Here is a 22,838-nt window from a genome sequence, read left to right as displayed (position 1 = left end):
GTTTCTCTTACTTTCCATCAAAACCTGCTCTTGGGAAAGGACCAACTGTTTGAACTTATTACCTTAGAGTGAATTTAAACCAGTGTAGTTTATCTCTTCCCAGATTCTTTACATTTTCTAATACCTCCTAATACAGAATGAAAGATTATTTTTCTCAAATGAAATACATGACATTAACATTCAGACTAAAAGTTACTTGGGGTCACATTCCTTCATCTCTAAATATACATGCAGAAGATACTCTCCTACCATGCCTACTTGTAAGCATTGTTAATATGGCTGTCTGGGGGCCAGCGCTGTGGCTCACTTGGTTAATCCTCTGCCTGTGGCGCCGGCATCCCATATGGGCACCAGGTTCTAGTCCCAGTTGCTCCTCTTCCAGTCCAGCTCTCTGCTGTGGCCTGGGAGGGCAGTGGAGGATGGCCCAAGTGCTTGGTCCCCTGCACCTGCATGGGAGACCAGGAGGAAGCACTTGGCTCCTGGTTTCGGATAGGTGCAGTATGCCAGCCAAAGTGGTCATTTGAGGGGGGGGGGTGAACCAACGGAAGGAAGACCTTTCTCTCTCTCTCTCTCTTTCTCACTGTCTAACTCTATCTGTCAAATAAAAAACTATATGGCTGTCTAAATCAGTTTCTGCCTACTAAATACTATGCTACACAGTCAACAGCAGATCAGGGTCTTCTGCAATGTGAATGGCAGAGATAAGACAATGTGAGTGAGAGAAGACATTACTGCTCCCCTGTTCGAGTAGTGTATTTCTACTACTCTGCTTATTTTCTGCAGCCTCCTTTTGTGCCTCCTTCTAAGTGACACTCTGACAGGCACTGGTATTTTGAAATAAGCATTTAACATTGTTGAATGAGTGAAGTAATAAATGTATAAATCAAAAATTGATTTTGTGGTTATATTATTATCCCAATAATGTGCTTTTATTTTCCAGTTTTCTTTATTAGATAAGGTTAGCATTGTTATAGTCCTTGTTTTCTCTTTGATTATGCTTCCAGTTATTCTATGGTCCTCACAAATAACTGTAATTTTTTATTCTTTCTCTTTTGGTATACCAAGAGACTCAATTAAATTGGTAAACTGAGAGGTTAGGTGAAAACAAAGATTTATTTAAAATCTATTAATTATTTCAAAATATTACATAGCTTTCTGCCTGACTTATTTCTATGGTCCTGCAACAAAGATGTATCAAGAAAAGTAGTATAATATCATTGCAATGGGACTTCAAAAGAGTTCCTCTTTCTTAAATATCATAAACAGTCATAAACAACGATATTAACAAAAGGCTCATGGCTATATTATGATCCATATAAACCATTCCCTCTGCCCATACACATCTACCAGTGGTTCTCTGATCTAGCTTAAGGACTATAAATTGGAGAGGTCTATCTTTTAGGTGTTAGTCTAAATGTTACTTCTTCTGAGGACTTTCCTGACTTGGATTACTTTACAAACTAGATAGTTCCTACCATAGGCTCCTGGAGCATCCCATTATAGAAGTCTTCATATCTTATACTAGTTACTTGCTTCATTAACTATTATCCCATTAAACTCACAGCATACATGAGTGTAAGCATCAGTCTTGCTTACCATTTCATTCTTAGAGTCCTGGAAATACTAAGACAGTTATAAACAGCTGCTAAATAAGAGAGGAAGGGAAGAAAGGAACTTTCTAAATACTAGGGAAACCTACTTTCCATTTATTTAGTATTCAAAATGCAATCATGTGGACAGTACTTTTGGAAATATTTCCCTTATGACTGGGATTTCACCAACTATTTCCTGTGCTTATTAAATTTCTGAAAAATAATACCAAAAAGTGTTATTTCCTCCTCTGATTCCTTCAGGAGATGAAGACACAAATCACAGAGTCCAAATGACTTCAGCCAAAGTGGTTCTTCTTGGTTCTCATGTCATTGTTTTGGAGTTAGCCCAGCCATCAATACTATACCACCTGCACTGTGTCCTAAATCTCTCTCAGACTCTTCCCTGCATTCATTGGTAGATTTTCATTGGTAGATTCTCAATTCTTTCCTTTCACTCATCTCCCAATGTACAGATGATTGTCCTCATTTTAATGGAAGAGAGATTTCATGGATCATCTAAAGGAATGGGTTGTCTAAACATTGTCCAAACATGCTCTGTTTGGTTTCCAAATGCATCATAAAGATTTTCATATAACTAGATAATTCAGCCACTGCTCAGAAAATAGCAAATTCTTCTCTAAGTGGAATTCTAAATTTGGAAACCACAGCTGTTTTTAGCAATTTAGTCATTGCCTTTAAGGTGCCAAAGAAATCACCTGTCATATTCCTCAGAGTTAAAAAAGAAAAGAACATGAGTGCAAAAAGCAAAGAGTAAGTAGAGAATAAAGGCTTAAATGGGGATGTCATAAAGACTTCGCCTAACTTCTCCTAAGAGAAGAACTAAAGATCCCTCTTATGACTTTTGGGTGACAGTTTTAGGTATACAGACATTAAAACCTTACTCGGTCTATCTCTGATTTGCTTTTGAAAGCCTAGGACATTAGTTCATTCTGTCCAGTTTGTATTTTTGAACCTAACATCCCAAACCTTCCACCCCTCTTAGGCCCCCAGAAGTCCTGTATCCTCTTGGGACTTTAGAAACAGTCAAAGCAACTAGTCAACAATCAAAAGTTTGGAGACTTTGCCATGGTCCCCCTGGAAGAAGCTCCTGGTTCCTGGCTTCAGATCGACCCAGTTCCAGCTGTTGTGGCTATTTGGGGAGTGAAACAGCAGATGGAAGACTTCTCTCTATCTCTGTCTCTCCCTTTCTCTGTAACTCTGACTTTCAAAATGAATAAATAAATCTTAAAAAAAAAAAAAGGCCTGTAGTGTTCAATAGGTTGCAATTCTATTGTATTAGCTAATATGTTCTCAACTTTCTCAAACTAAGTATGAAAATTTGAAACTGCGTCCGTGAGGGCACAGACCATGTGTTATTCCATTTTATATCCCAGCATGTGGCACTAGAGCTTGTACTTGTTGAGTGCTCCGCAACTATTTTTCACTGAATGAATGGCGAACAGGGACTGTTGGGAATATTTCAGATCATTTTGTTGCTTTAGACTTTCCAGTGACAGAAAAGCGTGCTGGCTAATGCACCTGGTTCCTGGAGATACCAGACAGGGATGTCCAGATGTCCTGCAGCCTCTCAGTCTCTAAAACCCCACTGAGAATAATAGGACGCAAGAGGTTCTTTGTAACTTGAGTATTGCTATGAATACAGAAAAGAAAGAAACAGATTTCCACTTTCTCTCTCAAGAGTGCTTTTCTACGATTGTTTCAAACAGGATTTACTTTCAGAACTAATTTTATACATGAGCCATTCATTCACTTGTTTATTTATTCATTAATCTCAAATTTATCAAGGGCTCACCTGTTGTGATATTTCTGCAAAGATATGTTTAATATGCTCAAGAGATATCAAAATATTCAAAGGGTCCATATTTCCTGGGCAAGAAACTGGGCAATGAAAGATGTGATATTTTGTAGAGAGGCTTATTGAAATTATAGACATAAGGGGCTGGTGCTGTGGCGCAGTGGGTTAATGCCCTGGCCTGAAGTGCCGGTATCCCAAATGGGCGCTGGTTCGAGACGTGGCTACTCCACTTCCAATTCAGCTCTCTGATATGCCCTGGGAAAGCGGTAGAAGATGGCCCAAGTCTTTGGGCTCCTGCACCCGTGTGGGAGACCCGGAGGAAGCTCCTGGCTCCTGGCTCCTGGCTTCAGATCAGCACAGGTCTGGCCATTGTGGCCATCTGGGGAGTGAACCATCTGATGGAAGACCTCTCTCTCTCTCTCTCTCTCTCTCTCTCTCTCTCTCCTCTGCCTCTCCTCTCTCTGTGTAACTCTGACTTTTAAATAAATGAATAGATCTTTAAAAAAAGAAATTATAGACATAAGCTTCAGAATTACAGTTCAGAATTAGCAAATCCAGTGTCTCTCAAAATGTGACCTTAGGGCAATCTGCATTGCATAGAATCACTTGGTGGATAATTATTAAAAATATGGAGCCAATCCAATTTATTAAACCAGATCATCAGCAGTGATACTGGAAATCTGAAAGAATATCACTGATGAAATCTGAGAAACATTGGTCAGAGGTTAATAGGACCTTCATGGAATTGTTTAGTATGGTATAGCTTCCCCCTCCTCTTTATAAAAGTAAGATTTTATTTATGTGATTCGAAGATACCTAGGCATAGGGTAAACATGACTCAGAATTGCTAATGCCCAGGACCAGAATTTTACTGAATGAATGTAATCATTGTCTTCTTAAATTAACTCAAAATAAACCCCTACTACCCCTCCCCTCAAAATACCCAATGTCAACTCATCCTTTCCTTATTAAATTCATAATTTAGAAGTAAACTATTAAATATAAGCTTTTAAACTTTGTTTTGGCACACACAAACCATTGTGAATTTGGAAAACAATAAACAAGCTGCATCAGCTGTGAGAAGGGGCTCTTGAGCTTGCTCATGCTCATCTGCCTGAACTAGTTCCCCTTTTCTCTACCCTGGTTCCCACAGTGCTGAAGCTGAGCTGGAACCTGCGATCTCTTCCTTTCATTACCCCACGGTTGCTCCTCTTCTTTCCAGTATACTTTTACTCACTTTCTGAATTTTCCTAATCTGATCAGAGAGTGTGTCTAGCAGGCGAGTTTTCAGGAAGTCCATCACCTTGACCACCCGGCCATCAATGTAGCAACTGGAATAAAAATAAAATAAGAATCAGATAAAATCTCAAACAGAGGACACAAATACACTTCTCTTGCCGGAGGCTTCTGTTGCTTGAAGAAAGTGCCCAGGTTCCGCTTGGCTTCTCATACACTCAATGGATTTTTACCTTGCATACTTTTCAAACAAATAACATGTTTTTAAAATCTTTTTCATTTCCACCTCCATTTGTGGGATAATGCCATATGTTTCTTCAACTTTTGACAAGTGAAACACCATTTCTTGTTATATAAGAAAATTCACAGAAATTCCACAATATTAATTGGGTAACAGGGACAAGCTTACTTTCTTTCCCTAGGGAAATGAATTTAGCATCCATCCATGCCTATCCTGATCCCTACTTTAAAATAATAAAGAGGGGGGCAGCGCTTAGCATAGTAGGTAAATCTTCTACCTGCGGCACTGGCAGTCCATATGGGCACCAGTTTGAGTCCTGGCTGTTCCACTTCAGATTCAGCTCATTGCTAATGCTCCTGGGAAAAGCAGTGGAAGATGGTCCAAGTGTTTAGGCCTCTGTCACCCACATGGGAGACCTATGTACATATAGTCAACTGATTTTTTTTTTTTTATTGAAAGGCAGAGATACAAAGAGAGGGAAGGAGGGAGGGTGAGAAAGAGGTATCTTCCATCTGCTGGTTCACTCTCCAAATGGCTGCAAAGGCCAGAGCTGGGCCAGGCCAAAGGCAGGAGCTAGGAGCTTCATCTGGGTCTCCCATGTGGGTGGTAGGGCCCCAAGATCTTGGGCCATCTTCTGCTGCTTTCCCAGGGGCATTATCAGGATGCTGGATTAGAACTGGAGCAACCAGGACTTGAACCGGCATCCCATGTAGGCAGCAGCTTAACCATCTACATCATAGTGCTGGCCCCCAGCCAACTAATTTTCGACGAAGTGCCCAAACCATACATTGGAGTAGGGATAATCTCTTCAATAAACAGTGCTGGTAAAACTGGATGTAAATATTTAGATGAATAAAACTAAATCCATAACTTCTCACTATACACAAAAATCAACTCAAGACAATCAATGACCTACATTTAAGACCTGAGACTATGAAGTTGCTGGAAGAAAATATGCAGGAAATACTTCAAAACATTGGTGTTGGTGACAACTTCTTAGATAATACCTCAAAGGATAGGCAACAAAAGCCAAACTAGATGAATGGGATTATAAAATCTCAGAGGCTTCTGCACAGCAAAGAAAAAATATGATCAATAGAGTGAAGAGACATCTAATGGAATGGGAAAAAATATTTACAAGCTATCTATCTGACAAAGTATTAGTAGCTGTAAGATATTAGTAACTCAAATAATTCAACATACTCATAATCAATTCGGTTATGAAATAGGCAAAGGACCTCAAAAGACAGTTTTAAAAGAAATACAGACATCCAACAAATATATGAAAAAATTCTCAACATCATTAGCCATCAGGAAAATGCAAATTGAACCACCTCACCCCTGTTAGAATGACTTTCTTCCAAAAGACAGAGAGTAAAAATGCTGATGAGGACGTAGAGAAAGGAGAACTCTCATACATTGTTGGTGAGATGTAAATTAGTGCAGCCATTTTGGAAAACAGTATGGAGATTTCTTTAAAAACTAAAAATAGATTTGCTGTATAATCCAGCAATCCCATCACTGGGTAAAAACCCAAAAGATATGAACATGTTGTATCAAAGAGATACCACCACATTTATAGCAGCACTGTTCACAATAGCCAAGATATGGAATCAACCACAGTGTGCATCATCAGATGAATGGATAAAGAAAATGTGATATTTATATATTAATATATATTATTTGGCCTAAAAAATTCTACAAATTCCAGTAAAACAGATGTGGAATGAAATGAGCCAAACACAGAAAGCCAAGTACCACATGTTCCCCCTTATATGTGGGAGTCAATATTCAAAAAAATAATCAGGGCTGGCACTGTAGCATAGTGGGTAAAGCTGCTGCCTGAAGCACCAGGATTCCATATGGGCGCTAGTTTGAGTCCAGGTTGCTTTTCTTCTGATCTGGCTCCTTGCTAATGTGCCTAGAAAAGCACTGGAGGATGGCTCAGGTTCTTGGGCTCCTGCACCCACATGGAACACCTGGAGGAAGCTCCTGACTTCAGCCTTGTCCAGTCCCTCTGTTGTGGCCATTTGAGGAGTGAACCAGTGATGGAAGATCTCTCTCTCCTCCTTTCTCTCTGTAACTCTGCCTTTTGAATAAATAAACAATTCTTCAATAAAGAGGGAAAGGTATGGAACTTAAAAAAAGAAAAAAATCAAAAAACAAAAAGAAATGTCTGTTTGTATCAGTATTGTTGCAAATATACTTTTGGGAAACTCTGTTGTATATCTTTGTCAAGCCAATGGTTAAAAATGATATACTACTATAGTTTCAATTATCTGTGACTCTTAAAATTTATTGTGTATGAGTTAAATGGTTATCTTTTCATTTGACTATTGTTTATAGTGCTTGCCTATATCTCCACTGAAATAGGTCTCTACCTCTTACTTGTGGAACTCTTTATTTAGTGGAGCATTAAGCCTTTGACTATAATGTAAGTTAAACATGTTATCTCAAAAATTAAAAAAGAAGAAAGAGAGAGAAAGGGAAGAAGGAAGGGAATAACAGTATATTCTGAGAACTGTATCTGTGAACTACACTGAATCCATTCTCTTTGTATTAACCTCACATTAACATGAGAGAGAGAGAGAGAGAGAGGGAGGGAGAGAGAGAGAGAGAGAGAGAGAGAGAGAGAGAGAGAGAAGTCTTCCATTCACTAGTTCACTGCCCAAATGTCCCTAACTTCCAGGACTGGGCAGGCCAAAGGCAGGAGCCAGGAACTCCATCCATGTATCATATATGAGTGGCAGGAACCCAAGTACATGAACCATCATTTGCTGTTTGTCTCCTAGGCTGTGCATTAGCAGGAAGCTGGATCAAAAGCAGAAGCAGCTCTCTGATATGGGACTTGGCATCTCAAGTGGTGGCTTAATCCACTGTGCCACAACACCTGCTCCTAATATTTGAGGTAAGTGTTGAGATAAATGTCATACTGCATGAAAGATAGGATACTGGAACAGAATAGTGTTAAAAATAAAAATAATTTATGCAATGTTGATGTAACAAATATTTGAAGAGTACTTGTCACTACATAACATGGTGACTAGACATAGGATAAAAAGTGTACTGTTTCTTTTATTATTTAACCAAACATATACCAGTTTCCTCTTTTCTGTTAGTTCTCCAGTGACTGTATTAAAAGTCAGTGCTTATAACTTTTGTTGGAACACATATAGTTTAGCATTTTGGGTGACAGAAGTGCCAGATGTAATTTTTCGTCAGGGAAGATCCCCTGTGGATACCCTCCTGAGCCTTCCCAGTCTGTGGCCTGGAGCTGAGCATCCTTTTGCTCTTCCCCTCCTTCCTTTTGTCCCCTTTTTTCCAAAAATATAGAACCCAAAGTTAGAAAACTTTGGTTCAATCTGTTTTTCCATTTACTCTCTATATGATATTAGAATTTCTCCCAGCCTGACAATCACAGCATCTTTTTAATATCCTCAGTTTGAGTACAATTCACATGTGCAACCTTAAACCCTCATTTATATCATGCTATGGAAAATAAACTTTGGTCACTTATCATTCAGTGTCACTTGTAAAGAGAGAAGATCATTTAAGCATATGGTATGAATCTGATAAATACATAAGCCTTTTTCTTGGTATCCTTGGACAATCAGCCTGCTGCACTTACCCTCTGTAAATGTGGAGCTTCTAAGAAAACTACAGTGTCTATGAGCTGTTGCTATTTGAAAAACTCCTGCTTGTTCTCTGTTAGTAACTGCCAGTGACGAAAGATCCAATGCATCCTTTAGATCTGGGCGTGAAGGAGGTGGCATGATCTGTGGTGATTATTTGGTCAGAATAAGTTGCTCAAGATGATGAAGATTACGATTAGTAACAAAGACTGGGTAAAAAGAAGTTGGGCTGGATTCCAGCTGCCTGTGCAAGGATCTGGGGCAACTCCTCTGCTTTCTGCCTTTCTCACTAGGAAGGTCAAGATGATCATCAACTACCCACTGGTTTCCATGAGAGTTCATTAACTTAATAATGGCTGCAAAGGAGTCCTAATTCCAAATAAATAAATAAGAGAGGAAAGAAAAGAAGGAAGGGGGATAGGAAGGAAATCCATCAAGTAGAGGTGCTCTGACACCTTCCACATAGACTCTGGCAGAACCGTTCTAGAGCCAGCTGGATTGCCACTTGTAGATAAATCATCGTCTTCCTCCAACCTGTCTTCCATTTCAAGATCTTTTGGGATCACACCACAAGTGGCTGAGCTGTTCAAAAACTGAAGTCAAGTGGGAAGTATTATTATGCTCTTGAATCTGTGTATATGAAAAACATGAGATGTGTTCACCTTATGTAAATAAAAAAGTTTTAAAAAAGAAAGATTGTGGAGAAAAACACCTTTATGGGAACTCTTACAAATGCAGTGAGGCTGAAATCTGCGCACGGACAGTTTCCCTCACTAGTGTTGGCTACCTCTAGATGAGCAGGTCACATCAGGGGAGGTGGCAAAAATGGTAGAGAACACAAAGCCAGTGGAATTGCTTACCAATGCATGTGCTAACTCTCTGGTCCTCATGTGTTTCCTATTTTAACTTCAGTATAATACCTTTCATTTTATTTTATTTAAAATGTTGCCCTTCAAGTTTTATTATAAAAGAAACAAATCTTATTGCAGACAGAATATAAAGTGAACATAAAATTGAAATATGAAAATGAAAAATCACCAAAACCCTGATCCTTATACTCATTTTGTTATATACCTTTCCAGAACTTTTCATAGAAAATACACATAAAATTTCCCATAATTATTTTAAAAACCTATTGCAGAGTCTATTATACTAGCATATAAACTTAAAACCTGGCCCCAACTGAGATAACCAAGCCTATTTCACAGAATACTGACATCAGCCTTGGAGACTCCCTGTCAAAGCCTCTCATTCTTACCTCAATTCCATTTTGGCTAAGTATTCTCTGCCAGGGGCAGGTCTCACCTCCTTTCTGTCTCTGCCTGCTGGCTCTCACCTCATATCCACCCTGCCCACCCCGTTCCAGGCCCCAGATTTAGTTCTTCAGGACTGTTCTACAATTAGCCACTTATGCCCATTAGCCTCTTAAAACGTTTAATGAGGAGAGTTTGGTGGCTCCAGGAACAGCTGGTTTTGTTTACCTGTCCCTTCACTTTAAAAGGAAAAACCTTTGCCCCTTATTATCTGACCTCTTCTTTTATTTCAGTAATTGCATTAGTGCTGGCTTCCCGACGCTCAGGAATTTCCGGACCTATTCTGCTGCCTGCTGCCTTCAAGGAGGACAGGCAGTCTGTTCAGAATTCTAACACCCAGCCTGCTGCCTGGACAGGGTAATTCCATAAAACTGTGGCCTTCCCCACTGAAGGCGCAGAAGCTTGGGTAATCATTAGAGCAACCCTGGTGACCTATAAAATCTATTCCGACACCTTGAAGCCAAACATTGGAGAAGGCTGATTTGAGTCCACAAAGCTTTATAAATTGCACTTGTCCCTCCTCCAAGAGTCCCCACCCTGGGGTCCCTGTTAAACACATTCCTCATCACACTTGCCATCAGGCATTATTTATTATTTTCTTTGCAGTAAGTTAACCTTCCTAACCTCACTTCAAAACTACTTGGGCAGGAAAGCTTAGAACACTATAACAAAGAAAGATACTAGAAAAGCAAATATAGATATTTCTTTGGCTTTAACAAAAGGCAGAAGGGTGGGGGAGAGAGATCCATCCATCCATCCATTGGCTCACTCAAATACTTTCAACAGCTGGGGCTGGGTGGGATCAAAGTCAGGAATTAGGAACTCAGTTCAGGGCTCCCATATGGGCAGCAGAAACCCAGTAACTTGAGCCATCACCACTGCCTCCCAAGGTCTGCCTTAGCAGGAAGCTGGAGTTAGGAATCAGAGACGGACTCAGGCATTGTAAGCTACACCTTAACTGCAGGGCTAAATGCCTTTTCTTCTTTGGTTTTCTTTTTAAAATACTAATTAATTAATTTTAGAGGCAGACAGTGAGACAAACAGACATGGAGAAAGAGCTCCCATTGGCTGACTAACTCCCCAAATGTCACAATGCAAAACTCCTGTTTGGGCCAGAACAACACCAGGAGCTATGAACTCAATCCAGGTTTCCCGTGTGAGTGGCAGGAACCTCACTACCTGTGCTATTACCTGTTGCCTTCCAGGATGCACATTATCAAGAAAAAGGAATCAGGAGTGGTGCTCAATCTGATATGAGATGCAGATATCTTAACCCAGCATCTTAACTGCTAAATCTCTGCCCCTCTTTTTTATTTTATTTTTTTTAAACTGGTTCATTTAAACCTATACAGTAGTCATCCAATCAATTTAGGAATTTGAAGAGTTTATATCTGAAAAAAAAGTCAGGAAAAATGTTACAAGTACAGGTGAGCATTGTGGACAACCCTATAGGCAAATAATGAGTACTCTAAAAATATAGTTAATGAGCGAATGAGTGTCTGAATAACTTAACTCAGAATGAGTCAAAGGGGTGGCTCTGTGGCTCCTGCGCTGTGTTAAAGGCCCCGTGTCTTGATCTCTTTCCTAACTTCCAGTATATTCTGAGTCCTAAGTCTCAAGCCCACACCGTTCTCCTCACCCATGTAATCAGGGTTGTGTGTGGAGAGACACTGTGTCTTTGCAGAGGCCCAAATAGCTGGACCTTGATTCCAGCAGGGAGAAGGAAAGTTCTACGGGAAGCTGGGAGAAGAAAGGATCATGAAGGTCACAGCAGTTACAGAAATAGGAGAGAGTTCTGGGAATTTTCAGAGTAGTAGGAGGTGATGGCACGGGAACTGTGGCAGCAGTGGGTCCATCTGTTCTGGGTCTGAAACTTAACACAATCTGTGGGACCCTCTTTAAGGAGAAGTCAAATGTACAAAACACAAAATTAGGGACAAAAGTAAATGTTTATGTAGAATGGCAATATAAATCACAACAAACTACCCAAAATTTAGAGAATCAAGTCCTTTTGTCCCTGACAGCTCTTTAGGCAATTTACCAGAAAGGTTTCCACAGAAGTGCTTCCCCAACAGTAACCTGCCCCACCCTCTTACCACCTATACTTACCACCCTCTTACCACCTATGCTACCCTACAACTCCCAGCCCTTACAGGAGCAAATGTGCGGGAGGGGCATAAAGCTGAATTCATGAGCTTCAAGGTAAATCTAACTGTGGGGGATCAATCACAAATGTCAGGGTGTCAGTTGCCAAAACCAAATCATCTATGTGCAGTTTTCAAAAAATTCAGTGTTTGTAAACTGAAAGTTGCTTACACAATTACCACATCCTCTCTCTCTGACCTCTTTCTCATATAATTCTCATTGTTTGTGACAGAATAGCACAAGTTAACCATAATTAAGTTAGGGCATTACTAACTGGGAAACAGAGAAAGAGAAAGAGAAAGAGAGGAGCTTTATATGTATTAAGTTACTTCTTATTTGCTAGTTATATAATGGTCACAGATATCCCATATCCAGATTAGAAACTATGGCTCAGAGAGTTTTAGTTAGTAGGAAACCAGAGATCATGTAAATACTAAGTAATAAATATCAAAAACTCTGCCCTCTACTGTGACATGCCAGGTGTCCCAGCCATGCAGCACTGTACTTATTTTGTCTTGTAATTACATATAATTGCTTTTCAAATGTCTTGAGTCTTGCCTACTTCAACCAATCTGACCTCTAAAAAATACTGAACTAAATTCAAGTGTCTTAAGAAAGTAAAAGGATTATAACACAATGAAAAGTAAATGAAAGCAATAACAATGCAGAAACTTGGGGGGATAACTTAAGATTTGGAAGTGGTAAGAATTCTACTCTTTGTAAAAGTGTTTTTGAAATGTTTTAGTCATTTATGTACGAAGAAAGGGGGCTCCGTAAATACGTTTAGTAAATGTTGGGTTATAACCAAGTTAAATAGTACTTCCTGTTCCAGCCACAACAGAATAGCTGCATTAGAATTACTCTTATGTTAACAGACAACTAGAAATCTAAGACAAAATATATAAAATAGCCATTTGTGGGAACTGGACAGCAACCAACTCAAACTGCAGTTCCCGAGAGAGGGGCCCACGAAGGAAGCACCGTGTTCACCTGGGCTTCTTCCTCCAGTTAGGCAGGAGACAGTTTACTGACAGAGAAACTTGGTGCTTCCCTTCCTGGTGTACAGCTGCTGCCAAGAAGCAGCTGTCCAGCCAGACCCTCTATTTCTTTGCTCCTCTCGCATGAATTGGGCCAAAGCAATGTGGGCAGTGACGTGTCACCTGCAGGCTGTCATACATGGGAATGGGATCATTCCTGAACTGAAATTAAGAACTCATGTCTTCCTTATGGTGTCTCCTCCCATCGCCCGATGACTGAGAAAATCTCTGTGAAGAAACTCCAAGATGGTAAGTACCTGGATTCCAGAGGCCATGAATGAGGCCATTCACAGGTGCATACTACATTAGACTGTTACATTAGTGCGAAGCTCCTACTGTTAGACCAATCAGATCTTGAGATTTGCTGTTTAAGCAACTTGTATTATACTATTATAGGAGTATTCTATTATAGGAGTATCATTAAAAAAAACTTCATTACACCAATCAATCTACAAAACTTTATTATACTAATTAATCTTTTTGGCCAACAGTTCATACTTAATAAAGAGAGTTTCCTCTGAGAGGAAATGATCCTTGTTATGAAAATTAAAAACATTAGACACTGATATCTGTAGTTTGAATTGACTAGGAGTCTGTTAACAATTGGCTAAATAGCAGCATTCATTCTAATATCATGCAAGAACAGTTGATGAGGAGAGATGTCATTCTCATTCTTCCATCTAGACAAACTGATCCTGGGGTAAAAACACGGTAATCAAGGTGATTACTCCCGAGCAAAGAGGACGTGGAATCTAGAATGTTGAAAAGGAATTCAATTATTAAAGGTCACATATCAGTAGGTGGCAGCCTTTTAACTCTACATCTAACTCTCTCTAGCAGGCTTCTAGATACTTCAGTTTTCACTCAGAGAAAGAGCACAGAATTTGAGGTAGATGTACTGAGGCATTCTTATTGTTTCATATCTCACTGAGGACAGAAATCACATGGCCTGTCTTGCATGCAACACATAAGCAGGAAAGCCAGTGGTTCATTTCTGCCCTGCATGATGTTGGTTATTTTCAGATATGCAGTATTCATAAATACACAAACCATTTCTCTATCTACACTTATCCACATTGTGCACATTTAAGTCACTATACCTAACTTTTATCACAAGCAAACTCATACAGTTATACCTTCTTAAAGAATGCTTACTGTGTGAAATGCTGCATCAGTAGAAAATCTTAGATCAATATCACTCTTTTCATGACAACTGCCATTTCTGTTACAATGAAAAGCTGACTCACCATTTAGCTCCATTAAAGGGACTATGTAACATGAATGCTTGTATTTAAACACATATGTTTGTGTATGCATATGTGTTAAGAGAAACAGAAAGAAATTGAGAGAAAATGATCCATCTATTGGTTATATTTCAAGGCCAGCATAAATATAAAGCTGGCTTTTGTGACATATGAAATGGGAATGGGGCCCAAGGAAACCATCTCTGGTACATATTTTAAACGTCAGAATTTGCATTTTTGTGTAATTTGATTTGAGTATTACTAATATTCTAAAATTAAATTATAATTCTTTAAATATATAACTTTTAATTCTTGATTCATAATTTTTGAACAGAATAACTTGATTTTCTAACAAAAAATAGAACTAATTTTAAAACTTGAACATGATAAAATGTGCAAGAAGCTTAATAATCATTCCAAATCCCAATGTATTAGCTTTACCAACATTCAGTGAAATTATGCCAGACAGCTCTGTGTGTACACATACATATATATTTATATTTATATATACATATATGTAAATTAAAATACTGATATCAACCACTTTAGAACATGTTATGCCATATGTGCTATTCACTTAGCAATGTGGATCAAATTTTATTGGTATTTTAATGCAATAGAAGAAAAACAAGTTAAACAAATAATTGATGAGTATTAGATATTAATTCCTTGAAATGTGTTTTTTGAAACACAAATTTTTAAAGATTTATCTATGTATTCCTAGGCTGGGCCAGGCCAAAGCAAGGAGCCAGGAGCCAAGAATTTCCTCCAGGTCTCCCACGTGGTTTCAGGGGTCCAAGGACTTGGGCCATCTTCCTCTGCTTTCTCAGGAGCATTAGCAAGAAGCTGGATCGGAAGTGCAACAGCCGGGACTCAACTGGCGTCCATATGGGATGCTGACACTGCAGGTGGAGGTTTAACCTTCTGCACCAAAGTGTCAGCCCTTGAAAAATTTTAGAGGATAGATTTCCTAAACTTTTGTTTTATTGTCAATTTCAAAACCAGACTGTATATGCCAATTGCTTATTGTGAAAGGTAACAGTTCTACTCCTATTTCTCTACAACAATAACAACCACTCTAGCCAGTGGTGTTAAATTTTTGCTTCAACCCTGAAACTCAAGAAGAAAAGTATTCTCTCGATTTATCCATTTATTTATCTGATTTTCTATCTGATGTTCTACATTTCCATGTTGTACGATTTTCTTTCTTTTTAGAAAACTTACTGTAGCCATTATTTTAGCTAAGTTTTTAATTAACAAATTCTATTGTCTTTCCTTCATTTGAAAAATCTTGGTTTCCCCTTTTATTCCTGAAGGACACTTTCAATGGATTTGGAACTCTGGACCCATAATTCTTTCCATTTCACACAAATTGCTGTGCTACTTCCTCTGGTCTCTGTGGTTTCTGATAAAAAACAAATCTGCTGACATTTGAATTGTTTTTTACCTACAGGTATAATGCTATTTCCCTCTTATAGCTTTCAAAATCTTTGTCTTTAATTTTCACAAGTTTGAGTACAGTATGTCATGATATGGATTTGTTTATCTGTTTGAGATTTGCTCAGCTTCTTGAATTTGTAGGCTTATGCTGTCTGCCAAGTTTGGGGAGTTATAGCCATTATTTATTCCAAAGAAGAGTTAGCTTTTGTTATGGAGTACACCATGCCGTATTTCCCAACAATTACTCTTATCTTTTTCCTGCCAGAGCAAGATTTTTCTTGAATTCATAAAACGTATGGGGAGCTCCCTAGGATAGCAGTTCCTAGGAATTTTTTCACTCTCAAGCTAGTCCACACTTACAATTCAGTAACTCATCAGAATTACCACTTCAGTGTTATAACCCATTTATGGCCTTCAGCAATTTCTGCTCCTGATAAGCAGATTTTGGCAGTGACAGTCTGGAGTCACCCTCTTCTAAAATTTCTGAGTACTGGTTTGCCCTGCAACATCAATTTTCCAATAGATCTAAGAAAAGTTACTTTGATTTTGTTCATCTTTTTCTCAGATGGGTGAGACCAACAGCTTCAAAGATCTTTATATGCCTGAGCTGAAACAAGAAATCTACTTATAGTATTTTTATCATGGAAATTATGCTAAGCTTTTGCAAACACTTGTATTAAAGGCTATATTGATAAGTAGCCTTTATCTCCGCTTTGTACTGTCAGTGAGTGTCCTAATTTACATGATCAATTAATGAGGTCTGCCACATTTCTGACAGTAAGGAATGAAGGAATGAATTAAATATGACACTCTGTGTCATTTTTAAAAAAGATTTATTTATTCATTTGAAAGTCAGAATTAGAGACAGACAGACAGACATAGAAAGAGAGAGACATAGAGAGAGACATGGAAAGAGAGAGAGACATAGAAAAGAGAAAGACAGCTTCCATCCGCTGTTTCACTCCCCAAGCGGCTGCAATGACCAGGGCTGAACTAGGCTGAAGTCAGGAGCCAGGATCTTCATCCAAGTTTCCCACAGGGGCAGTTGAGACTCAAGCACTTTGGTCATCTTCCACTGCGTTTCTCAGGCCATTAACAAGGAACTGGACAGGAAGTGGAGCAGCTGGAACATGAACCAGCACTCATTAGAGATGCTGGCATCCACAGGTGGGCAGTTTTACCTGCTACGCCACAGTGCTGGCCCTGCATATGTGTCATTTTGACCAAAATGATTTCTAAGGCCCATTTCAGGTCTACTCTTTGACACAGCAGAATGACACCACAGCATATCCTTTCAATGCATAAGAGGGTCCTATATTTCAGTCAGTAGTAATGAAATTGCATTTGAATAGGATGTTGTTCAATACATGTGCACAAGCCCAACGTGTGAGAAAAGCAAAGGATAATGACTTGACTTGCCTAAACATTTCACAAAATTTCCTACTTGAAGGGGTGGGGGTTTGTGTGGTAGTTAAGACCGCAGTAGGTCTGCATACATTCCATATTAGAGTGCCTGAGTTTGAGTCCTGGCTCTGCTTCCCCCTACTCCAGCCAGCGTGCATCCTGGGAGGCATCAGTAATGACCCAAGTACTTTGGTGTCTGCCACCTACTTGGAAGACCCAGATTCTGAGTTCCATGCTCCTGCGTTCGGTCTGGCTCAGCCCCAGCTGTTGTGGGCATTTGGGGACTGAACCTGCAGATGGAAGACCGATTCATTCTCTCTCTCTCTCTCTCTCTCTCTCTCTCTCTCTCTCTCTGCCTATTCTTATCTATCTGTCTCTGTTTCTCTGCTGTATCAGAAGCAGAGAAGCCAGGACTCTCAATATGGGATGCCTGCATTGCAAGCTGCAGCTTAAACCACTGTGACACATATTTAGCTATTATATACCGTGAAATGCAAAGATCTTTAGTCTTATTTCCAACTCTAGTTTCCTCCAATATCCATTTTTGAATCTTGTTAAGAGATCTGGGGAAGACTCAGTAAGCCCTATTCTCTTTGGGATTTAAAAGCATTTTTTTTTCTTGTTAGAACAAACATTTCACTTAGCACAGTTTGGATCACAAAGACATTAATGTTTTTGCAAATTGATTTCCCATTTTGGAAATTTTTAGACATTTTAATGTTTTCCCAGGGCTAGAATTAATCCTCTTAAGTGGCACCAAAAGTTCGTAAGGTTGAATGATGAATATAATCAGAGCTACCTAGTATTTCCAGGACATATTTCCCAAAGATCATAGAGTACTTCACAGATAAGAAACCTAAAAAAAAAAAATCTTTTTTTTTTTTTTTTTTTTTTTGACAGGCAGAGTGGACAGTGAGAGAGAGAGACAGAGAGAAAAGTCTTCCTTTTTCTGTTGGTTCACCCTCCAATGGCCGCCGCGGCTGGCGTACCGCGCTGATCCAATGGCAGGAGCCAGGTGCTTCTCCTGGTCTCCCATGGGGTGCAGGGCCCAAGCACTTGGGCCATCCTCCACTGCACGCCCTGGCCACAGCAGAGAGCTGGCCTGGAAGAGGGGCAACCGGGACAGAATCCGGCGCCCCGACCCGGACCAGAACCTAGTGTGCTGGCGCCGCTAGGCGGAGGATTAGCCTAGTGAGCCGTGGCGCCGGCAGAAAAATCTTTCTTAATGTGAACAGAGAATGCAAATAAAAACCACAATGAGGCTTTACCTTACTCTAGTTAGAATGGCGCTCATACAGAAATGAAAAAAAAAAAATAAATGCTAGTAAGGATGTAGGAAGAAAGGTACCCTAATCCACTGTTGATAGGATTGTAAACTAGTACAATCGTTATGGAAGACAGTGTGGAGATTCCTCAGATATCTGAAAATAGATCCACCATATGACCCAGCCATCCCACTTCTGGAAATTTATCCAAAAAGAAATGAAATCATAATATAGAAGAGTTATCTGTACTCCCATGTTTACTGTAGCTCAATCCACAATAGCTAAGATATGGAATCAACTCAGATGTCCATCAATTGATGACTGAATAAGGAAAATGTGGATGTGGCATATGTATACACACACATACACACACAGACTCAGACACACACACACACACATTATGGAATACTAACCAGCCATATAAAGGAATGGAATCCTGTCTTTTGCAACAAAATGGATGCAACTGGAAACCATTATGCTTAGCGAAATTAACCAGTCCCCAAAAGCCAATATCATATGTTTTCTCTGATTTGTGGTAATTACTATCTACAGCACAAAAATGTAATGCATATTTTTATGACATTTTGAGGTTTGATTATTATTTACAGCCCTTGTCTATATTCTAGAGGAACAGTGGTTTTTCTATTTACTATTTGTTGAATTCGTTGTTTGGTGGAGGGTTTTGTGATTATAAAATATACTGAAAGTGGGGTTGGCACTGTGGCGTAGTAGTCTAAGCTTCTGCCTGGGTTGCCAGCATCCCATATGGGGACTGATTTGGGTCCCAGCTACTCTTCTTCCAATCCAGCTCTCTGATTATGGCCTAGGAAAGCATTTGAAGATGGTCAAGTGCTTGGGTCTCTGCCCCGACGTGGGAGACCTGGAAGATGCTCCTGGTTCCTGCTTTCAGATTGACCCAGCTCTGGCTATTGTGGCCATCAGGGAGTGAACCAGCAGGATGTAAAATTTCTTTCTCTCTACCTCCCTCTCTGTCTGTAATCCTGCCTCTCAAATAAATAAATAAAATCTTTAAAAATAATAAATAAATACACTGAAAGTATGTCATTGTAAAAATTAAAAGAAAAATAAGGAATGAAGAGGAAGGGAGGGACCATTGGTGGGGAGGATAGGGGGAGAAGTATCATTGTTTTTAAATCTGCATATATGAAATATATGTGATTTGGTCACCTTATATAAACAAAAAAGTTAAAAATACTCAATTTTGCTGTATTTAGTACACTGACCAAGTTGTGCACCCTGCGTCATTATCTAGTTCCAAACATTTTTATTTGTTCCATACCTACTGAGCGGTCACTCATCATTCTTCCTTCCCTAAGGGCCCTGGAAACCATCGATCATTTTGTTTGCTTGTTTCTATAAATTACCTATTCTTGATATTTGATATTAAAGAAATTACATAATACATGTTCCTTTGTGACTTGTTTTATTCACTTAGCATAATTCTTTACTATTTACTTTTAAAATTAATCTTTATAGTTCAGGTAGTTAATAGATACAATTCTAAGAATAGAATGATACTTCCCTTTTCTTTTTTAATTTTTGTGAAGGTATTTTAAATTTACTTTATAGTCAAAGGCTTAAATATAGCATAACATTTTGAAATTTGCTGATGTTACACTACATATTAGAATTTCATTCCTTTTTTTTAACAGAATGATATCCCACCATATTAAAATATTTTGTTTACTCAGTCATCCATTGATGGACATTTGGGCTGCTTTCTCCTTTTATCTGTTGTGAATAACTAATGCTCAAGTACATGTATTCGTCCAACTATCTGTTTTCAGTTCTTTGAGGAACAGAATTGCTGGGTCATTTGGTAATTCTATGCTCAACATTTTGAAGATGATGAACTTCTTGAATATGTGGGATTTCTTGATGGTTATGTTGTCAACATTTGCTTCTGTTACATTCTTTTTCTTCTGGCATTCCAAATCTAATTATATTAAAACTTAGAACTGTATCCCATTTATTTGATAATCTTGTTTCTTTCTTTCTTTCTTTTTTTTTTTTTTTTTTTTTTTTGACAGGCAGAGTGGATAGTGAGAGAGAGAGACAGAGAGAAAGGTCTTCCTTTGCCATTGGTTCACCCTCCAATGGCCGCCACGGCTGGTGCGCTGATCCGATGGCAAGAGCCAGGTGCTTCTCCTGGTCTCCCATGGGGTGCAGGACCCAAGCACTTGGGCCATCTTCCTCTGCACTCCCGGGCCACAGTGGAGAGCTGGCCTGGAAGAGGGGAAACCGGGAAAGAATCCGGCGCCCCGACCGGGACTAGAACCCGGTGTGCCAGCGCCGCTAGGTGGAGGATTAGCCTATTGAGCCGCGGCGCTGGCCGTATTTGATAAACTTGTTTCTTACTATTCCTTGTTTTATTCTGTGCTTTGGAATTAACCTGTCTACAAATAATTAATCCTATCTTCTGTTGTAACCTGTCTCTGCTAAATACATCCAAGGAGTTCTTATTTTCAGATATTTTTAATACTCTATTTTTCATCTTGTTTAGATTTTCCTGGCTGGAACCAAGCTTACTGGGCTAATCCTCCACCTGTGGCGCCGGCACACCGGGTTCTAGTCCCGGTTGGGGCACAGGATTCTGTCCAGTTGCTCCTCTTCCAGTCCAGCTCTCTGCTGTGGCCCAGGAGTGCAGTGGAGGATGGCCCAGTCCTTGGGCCCTGCACCCACATGGAAGACCAGGAGGAAGCACCTGGCTCCTGGCTTCGGATCAGCGCAGTGTGCTGGCAGCAGTGTGCTGGCCATAGCGGCCACTTGGGAGGTGAACCAATGAAAAAGGAAGACCTTTCTCTCTGTCTCTCTCTCTCACTGTCAAAAAAAAAAAAAAAAAAAAAAAGAGAGATTTTCCTGAATATATTGATCATTTTAATTTATTTTTAAATATTTTATTAAATACAATATATATATCAAGAAATTCATTTTGTACAGATCAGAGTTCTGGTTTTTTGTCATCTTGGTCATCCTCATAACCAACACCGTAATTAAGAACAAAGTATTACGAGTCTGATTACATTTATTTAAAATTCCTTCTTTGGTAACTCCTATGACAGAATTACCTGGGCCTTCTTTTTCCTTCTTGCCCCACCTCAGTTCTATTTTGTGTTTTTAAAGCTTAGTTTTAATTTTGCAAGATATGGGAGATTACAATAAAAAAAGATTAAAGGCTATGGATGACTTGTCAGTCATCAAAGAAGGTTGCATTTTCTTCTGGCAAGAATATAAAACATCAATAGATGACTTTGATTCTGTTGAGTGTAGGTTTTAGGATTTGGTAGGTTTGGCATATTTTAATTTGCCCTTATAGTGAGACATTGTTCTTATTACCTCTAGGGCTTCATAAATTTCTTAAAGTGTGATCTTCTGGAATCTCAGATGATATTTGTCATCTACTACTTTACTTCCCAAATTCTTACAGTGACCTGGGATGGGCCAGGCTGAAGCCTGAAGCCTGGAACTCCTGCTGGGTCTCCCACATGGGTGGCAGACTGTCAAGCACTTGAGCCATCTTCTACTTCTTTCCCAGGTGCATTAGTAGGGAGCCGTATCAGAAATGGAGCAGCTGGGACTCAACTGGTGCTCATATGTGATGTCTGCATATGTGATGTCTGATCTCATATGATGCCCACAGTGTCACAACACCAGCCCTCATGCTTTTGTTTTCTCTAAGATTTTTCTCTTTAATACCCAACCATTTTGGCATCCCCAAATATTGTTTGTCACTCCAGCCCAATAACCATGCTGTTTCTGCTTTTCCCTAGGCTGTATCAATAAAGTGCCTTCATCTTCCCTTCAATCAGAAGGGGGAAATTTGGGTGGGGAAGCAGTATGGAATTCACTCTGTGAACTTCCCTTTCAAAGATTATAGCTTTTGAGTCTGCTTATGTTATTTGTTCTACAGTAGCTTCAAAGGGTTGTCTTGTGTATTTGACCATATTTTATAATTCTTTTTAAAAATCATATATTTACTTATTTGAAAGGCTACTTTGAAAGAGAGAGGAAGAGATGGAAAGAGGAAGGAAGAGGGAGATGAAGAGGAAGGAAGGGAGGAAGGGAGGGAGGGAGTAAAAGAGGAAGGGAGAAAGAGAGAGAGAGAGAGAATCTTCCACTTGCTAGATCACTCCCCATATGGTTACAACAACTGGGGCTGGCCAGGCTGAAGCTAGGACCCCAAAATTCCATCCTGGTCTCCCATATGGATGGCAGGGACCCAAGTACTTGGGCCATCCTCTGCTGCTTTCCCAGGTACATCATCAGGAAGCTGGATCTGAAGCAGAGCAGCCAAGACTTAAAGTGGCACTCTGATATGGGACACCAGCAATGCAAGCAGCAGCTTAACCTGCTGTGCCACAGTATCTGCCCCTATAATTGGTTTTGACAGTAGAGTCAGTAAATACAAACTATGCCATTGTGGTCAAAAATAGCCCCTCTCTACAAAAAGAT

The 22,838-nt window shown here is 39.5% G+C and overlaps 1 protein-coding gene across 9 annotated transcripts in view; it reads right to left on the bottom strand.

Annotated features, from left to right (window-relative positions):
- The window catches only part of HPSE2 (heparanase 2 (inactive)), a 716,512-nt gene that overhangs the window by 163,872 nt on the left and 529,802 nt on the right, over positions 1-22,838 (bottom strand). For all 9 annotated transcript variants that reach the window (XM_002718623.6, XM_089314560.1, XM_089314564.1 and 6 more), the window contains one exon: positions 4,646-4,739. In XM_002718623.6, the coding sequence (XP_002718669.1) occupies positions 4,646-4,739 (94 nt within the window). The remainder of the gene's footprint in view (positions 1-4,645; positions 4,740-22,838) is intronic.

Source organism: Oryctolagus cuniculus, chromosome 15 (assembly GCF_051225735.1).
Source record: "Oryctolagus cuniculus isolate XC-2025 breed Fujian yellow rabbit chromosome 15, ASM5122573v1, whole genome shotgun sequence".
NCBI classification, from domain to species: Eukaryota; Metazoa; Chordata; class Mammalia; order Lagomorpha; family Leporidae; genus Oryctolagus; species Oryctolagus cuniculus.
The sequence above is the reverse complement of the archived record's forward strand: the minus strand, read 5'-3'. Positions and strand labels throughout refer to the sequence as shown.